Source organism: Cajanus cajan, chromosome 1, assembly GCF_000230855.2.
Source record: "Cajanus cajan strain Asha chromosome 1, NIPB_CcT2T_4, whole genome shotgun sequence".
In the NCBI taxonomy this organism is placed as follows: Eukaryota; Viridiplantae; Streptophyta; class Magnoliopsida; order Fabales; family Fabaceae; genus Cajanus; species Cajanus cajan.
The window spans coordinates 19,030,552-19,037,417 of record NC_138517.1 but is presented as its reverse complement, the minus strand read 5'-3'; the positions used below and the strand labels follow the sequence as shown (position 1 = coordinate 19,037,417).

Below are 6,866 nucleotides of genomic sequence, written 5' to 3'. Positions count from 1 at the left end.
TCCTAGGATCAGACCCGCTACAACAAAGATAAGTGAAGTGTGTATCCTAACACATGAACATCTATTATTACTATATATATTTTATTTTACTATTAAAATATTTGTAAAAGTAATTTATGTCTATAAATGGATTATTTATTTTCTCTTCTTGTCTTTCTTTACATTAAGAAAAAGCTACATCACTGTAGGAAAGAAGACACTTATCAATCTCTCTCTTATATCTATCTTTTCAATCTTTTGCTTATATATTACTGTTTTTAGTTTTATCTTGATTTTCGTAACAATAAGCACAAGAAAAAACAAAAGTATAATTTTAAATCTAATGTTTTGAAACTTCCTATTGCTTTGTGATTTAGCTATACTATCTGCGCTATATATATCTTGTATTGCCTCAATCTTTCATACCTCACAATTAAGAGATAAAACTGATTCCATTTATTTCATACGAGCAAAAAAATAATGAGTAGTTTTGTGAAACTATTTTATGCACTTGTGCTGCTTTTATCGAATGCTGCAGGATCTATTCTTAGTGCAGAAATTAAGTGCATAGAGAGTGAGAGACAAGCACTCCTCAACTTCAAACAAAGTCTCTTTGATGATTATGGCATGTTGTCTACATGGACGGACAGTGACAACAATACAGATTGTTGTAAATGGAGAGGCATACAATGCCACAATGAAACTGGTCACATTAAGTTACTCGATCTTCATGGTGATCGGAATGCAGGTGCACAATATTTGCAAGGTTCAATTAATCTCACTTCAGTGATTGACTTGCATAATATTCAACATCTCGATCTCAGCAATAATGAATTTTTTGGGAGTCACATCCTAGAAGAACTCATTGGCTCCTTCACCAACTTAACATATCTCAATCTCTCATACTCTCAGTTTGGCGGGAGCATTCCACGTGAGTTTGGAAAGCTTACACATTTACAGTATCTGGATCTAAGTAATAATGATCTCAATGGAGAAATCCCTTATCAACTTGGAAATATCTCACGGTTGAGGTATCTTGATCTTTCAGGAAATTCATTTTCTGGAGCACTCCCTTTCCAGGTTGGGAATCTTCCTTTCTTACACACTCTTGGACTTGGTGGAAATTTTGATGTCAAATCTAAGGATGTTGAATGGTTCTCTAATCTCTATTCCCTAACAATTCTTAGCTTGGATTCTTTTCATAATCTTGGCTCCTCCCATCATTGGTTACAAATGATCAACAAGCTTTTTCCAAACTTAAGAGAGTTGAGTCTGGTTGATTGTTCTCTTTTAGATACTGATCTTCAATCTCTGTTTTATTCAGGTTCCAACTTTTCCTCTTCTCTTGCCATCCTTGATCTTTCTAATAATATGCTGACATCCTCATCATTTCAAATGTTGTTAAACATTAGCCTTAATCTTCAGGAGCTTTATCTTTCAAATAATAACATTGTTTTCTCATCTTCTTTCTTTCCAAGCTTTCCTTCTCTTGTGATCCTTGACCTTTCTTATAATAATATGACATCATCAGTCTTTCAAGATGGTTTCAACTTCGGCTCAAAACTTCAAAATCTTTATTTGTATAATTGTAGTCTTATGGATAGGAGTTTCCTTATGTCATCTACTTCCGTTATGAATTCTTCATCTTCCCTTGTCTCCCTTGATCTATCCTTCAATTTGTTGAAATCATCAACTATATTCTACTGGCTCTTTAACTCCACCACCAATCTTCGTTCCCTTTACCTTTATGATAACATGTTAGAAGGTCCCATCCCTGATGGATTTGGGAAAGTGATGAACTCTCTTGAAACTCTTTATCTCCTTGGTAATAAATTGCAAGGCAAGATTCTGTCTTTCTTTGGGAACATGTGCAGATTGCAGATATTAGACCTCTCTGCTAACAAGTTGAATGGCGAAATTTCTAGCTTCATTGAAAATTCTTCATGGTGCAACCAACACATATTTCAAAGTTTGTATTTATCTTATAACCAGGTTACTGGCGTGCTGCCTAAAAGCATCGGATTGCTATCTGAATTGGAGTTTCTTGATTTGGAGGGAAATTATTTGGAGGGCGAAGTCAATGAATCTCATCTTTCTAATTTTTCCAAATTAGAAACCTTATACTTATCAGGGAACTCATTGTCTCTGAAATTTGTTCCAAGTTGGGTTCCCCCTTTCCAATTAAAATCCTTGCGACTAAGATCTTGCAAGTTGGGTCCAAGTTTTCCAAGTTGGCTCCGGACTCAACGCTCCTTAACCTCTCTGGATATTTCTGATAACGCGATTGATGATTCGGTACCAGAATGGTTTTGGGGGAAATTGCCAAGTATGGGAACATTAAATATGTCACACAACAATCTCATAGGTGAAATTCCGAACTTATCACTGAAGCTTCTGAATAGACCATTAATAATTCTGGATTCAAATCAAATTGGGGGCAAAGTTCCGTCGTTTATGTTACAAGCTTCAGAGCTGTTACTTTCTAAAAATAATTTTTCAGATTTATTTTCATTCTTATTTTACCAAAGCACAACTTCAAACTTAATGACTTTAGATTTGTCAAGCAATCAAATAAGGGAAGAACTCCCAAATTGTTGGAAATCAGTAGAGTCATTACTGTATCTCGATTTAAGCAACAATAAATTGTCAGGGAAGATTCCAATGTCCATGGGCACCCTTGTTAAATTGAGAGCTTTGGTTTTAAGAAATAATAACTTAACGGGTGAATTGCCTTCTACTTTGAAGAATTGTAGCAATTTAATAATGCTGGATGTGGGTGAAAATATGTTATCTGGTCCAATACCATCATGGATAGGAGAAAGTATGCAGCAATTGATAATCTTGAACATGCGAGGAAATCACTTCTCTGGAAATCTTCCTATTCATCTTTGTTATTTGAAACATATTCAATTGTTGGATCTTTCAAGGAATTACATATCGGGAGGAATTCCAACATGCTTAAAGAATTTTACCTCAATGGCTGAAAAGAGCATCAACAGAAGTGACACTATGCTACGTGTATATTGGATCAATAGTAGTTACTATGATGTTTATGGTCGTGTGAGTTTCGGTGATTATACGTTTGAGATAACATGGATGTGGAAAGGTGTGGAACAGGGGTTCTCGGATCCTGAATTGAATCTTAAGAGCATTGATCTCTCATTCAATAATTTAACAGGTGAAATACCAAAAGAAATAGGACATTTGCTTGGGTTAGTTTCTTTGAACTTAGCAAGAAACAAATTGAGTGGAGAAATACCTTCAGAGATTGGGAATTTAAGTTCACTAGATTACCTTGACTTGTCAAGAAATCATTTCAGTGGGAGAATTCCTTCTTCTCTTTCTCAAATTGATGGTCTAGGCAAACTAGACTTGTCTCACAACTCTCTTTCTGGAAGAATCCCAACGGGAAGACATTTTGAAACCTATGATGCCTCTAGTTTTGAAGGAAATGTTGATCTTTGTGGTGAACAAATTAACAAAAGTTGTCCTGGAGATGGAGATCGTACAACAACAGTGAAGCCTGAAGAAGCAGCGGTTAAAGGTGAAGATTCAGATTTCTGCGAGGCATTATACATGAGCATGGGTGTAGGGTACTTCACTGGATTTTGGGGCTTAATTGGGCCAATACTTCTTTGGCGTCCTTGGAGAAATGCTTATCTCAAGTTATTGAATAGATTTACTGATTACATATATGTGTGGTTATGGACCTTATGAATGTCGCAAGGTCCTTCAGCTGCTGCTAGCTCGATGGCTGGTATGTTATAGCTTCCATTTTTCAAATTATTGGTTTTCTTTTGCTGCAATTACATAAATCAAGAATTGTTTGGCATACATAAAAAAAAATGTGCTCCACTCATTACCTCTTAACTCTAATATTTATTGCTTTAACAGGAGGGTAGCTTAGAGAGGCGACATCAAAAATAAAATAATTCGTTCTTTTGTGATGTTAAATTTTGTTTAATAATTCATTGAAGCAATATTTTGCTGCAGATATGCTGCACTCTTCTGTTCTGCGGTGAAAGCTTTGCCGGTTGCTACAAGTGCAAGATATTTATTTAGTATTAGAGTTTAAGATATGTTGTATTTAATTAAGTAAAAAAATTATGAAATTTAATTTTAAACTCATCATTTGATTGTATTGCATTGTGTAATATATGTGCTTAGACTTGTGATATCTAGAATTTGATCCATTATAATACATCTTCAAAAATAACTAGTTTTTTCATTTAAGAACTTTAAACCAAATTCGTTCAATTTAAAGAATTAAGCTACCCTATTTGTTACTGACCTTTCACTACTTTTGCATTTTGTGGTAGAAACTTGTTCTTACACATCTGCTTCATCAAAATTCCCAACAATAACATTAAAATTTTCATTTAAGAGTGAATTATCTCATTATATTGTTTTTACATTAATGTTCACACTCATCTCGGCCATTACGGTAAAGTTCAGTAAAAAATTTATTTTTGGAATCTGCTCCCATATGGAATGAATACATGTTTCTGATTTGCAAATATAAGTACATTTCTTTATGTCATTTATCAAACATTTTATTTTTTAGTCCTATAGAATAAAAGCAAAACATTTAGAAGTGGTGATTGATCCAACAAATAAAAAGCAATAGACCTGATACTAATAGTTTCATGATAAATAAATCTCCTTATACTCTTCTTCTCTCTCGGATTATCATTCAGTCTCATGAAGTTTCATGATATATCTAGCTTCGGTTCCTGATAATAGTTCTTAGCATAAACTCCTTTGCTCACACTCCACGCTAATAGTTTCATGCTTCTACATTTCCTTACACATACACGAACCATTGACACTACTAGAATTTCTCTTATTACATGTGACTTTTCCTGCGAATTTTTCATAAAAATTTTCAGGAAACGTTGTTCCTGCAAATTTTTCTGCACAATTTTATCTGCAGGTAATACCTTCGTGGATAATATTTTTTTGCGAATTTTAAAATTCACAAGAAATTTTTCTGCAAAATTTCTTGCGAAACAAATTCGCAGGAAAGTTTACTGCAAAAAAAATTTACAGGAAATTTTCCTAAAAAAAATTCGCAGGAAAATTTCCTGCAAAATTTCTTGCGAAAAAAATTCGCAGGAAAGTGTTGCCTCAACTTATATACTCTTTAATTGTTTTATTTTCAATCGATGCAGGACTTGAAGTTTTTTTTTAAATATTAAACTTATAAATTTAAATATATTTTTTTTATTTTTCCTGCGAATTAAAATTTGCAGGAAAATTCGCAAGAAAAGTTACCTGCAAAATTTTTCTACCATTTAGTAAATATTACTTGCGAATTTATTTTTGCAAGAAAAACTGCATGAAACAAAATAAAATTCTTACAATATTTTCTGCAAATTTTTACCATGGAAAAAAATTTCTATGATTATTAAAATTGTAGCACAATTTGTAAGAAATATCTGTAAATTATTTTTCGCAAATAATCGTAAAAAATTTCTGCAAATATTTTTTTGCAGGAAAATTCGCAAAAATTTTTTGCGAATATTTTGTTTGCAAGAAAATTCGCAAAAAAAATTTACGAATATTCTTTTGCAGGAAAATTTGCAAGAAATTGACACTTTTTTAGTAGTGTGAAAATACGTCAACTACTGCTCCACTCCCCAATCGACCCAATTGTTTGGCTTGTTCTAGGTTTCCTTATTGCTAAATATTTTACCTTTTTTGCAAGTAATTTTTTAATTAATATAAAATATTTATCATAGTACTCGCAACGAGACAACAAAAGTTAAAATAAAATAAAAATGTCATCGATATATTCTTTTAGAAAAATAATAGGAAAAAAAACTATTAAAGGAAATTAAGGAAAGTTTTAAGAAACAAATTTTGAGTTTGGAATTCATTTATGTATAGGAAAGTTATTAGCATCATATGCTATTCGTTAAAAATAGTTCCCTTTAATTAAATATGTAAAATTAGTGTTACTTTAAAATTATTTGTTTCACCTTCCTTAAGAAAATAAAATTATTTAGTTCTTATTTGCATATTAATTTATTTTTAAATATTACATTGAATAAATTTTATTATTTTTAGAAAAGAGAAGGATTATTATTTTTTGTCTTTTGAGTTGATGAGAGTGAATCTTTGCTCCTACATATCCTAAAGAGGATGAGGAAATCTGACTTAAGTAGTTCTTTAGAGTAGAAATATGTTAATAAGTTAATATATTTAATTTTAGTTTTTATTTTAAAAATAATTTTGACAATTAAATAAGAATGAGATAAAAAATGATTATCATGATCAACTTGAAGTTATGGCAATAATCAAATAGGAAAAAATTCTAAACTGATTATCACGCTTAAACTATCATTTAAAATATTTTAATATTTGATGAGATATTTAGAATAATCAAACATGAAGAAAATCTAAAATGATTATCAATGATATATTTATTAGTATTTATTTTAAAAATTATTTGAGATTTTGACAAAATCATTCAGAATAATTAATAATAACCAAATAAAAATGAGATCTAAAATGATTATTATACTTAAAATATCATTTAGAAGATTGTTTAATATTTTTTATTAATATTTATTTTAGAAGTGATATAACTTTTTTTTTTTGGAAAGATTGATCACTATATTCAAACAAGAAAGAGATATAAAATGATTATTACACTCAATTTTTGTCATTTAGAAATTTTTTTAATATTTGATAAGATTTTCGTAATAGTTAAACAAAATAAATTAAAATAATTATCTCTAGTTAGAAAACTTATTATTATTATTATTATTACATTTTTCACTTTTATCATGTTAGTGATTTTAATATTATACTTAGTTGATTTTTACAATCAAAAGTGAATATATATATATATATATATATATTATAAACTTATATTTTTGGTA

At 30.6% G+C, this 6,866-nt stretch overlaps 1 protein-coding gene across 1 annotated transcript; it reads left to right on the top strand.

Annotated features, from left to right (window-relative positions):
• Positions 1-321: 321 nt before the first annotated feature.
• Positions 322-4,061, top strand: LOC145958722 (receptor-like protein EIX1). The gene is made up of 2 exons (XM_083076243.1): positions 322-3,736; positions 3,973-4,061. Exon 1 carries the CDS (start codon positions 460-462, stop codon positions 3,694-3,696), a length of 3,237 nt encoding a protein of 1,078 aa, XP_082932369.1. The 5' UTR covers positions 322-459; the 3' UTR covers positions 3,697-3,736; positions 3,973-4,061.
• Positions 4,062-6,866: the final 2,805 nt, after the last annotated feature.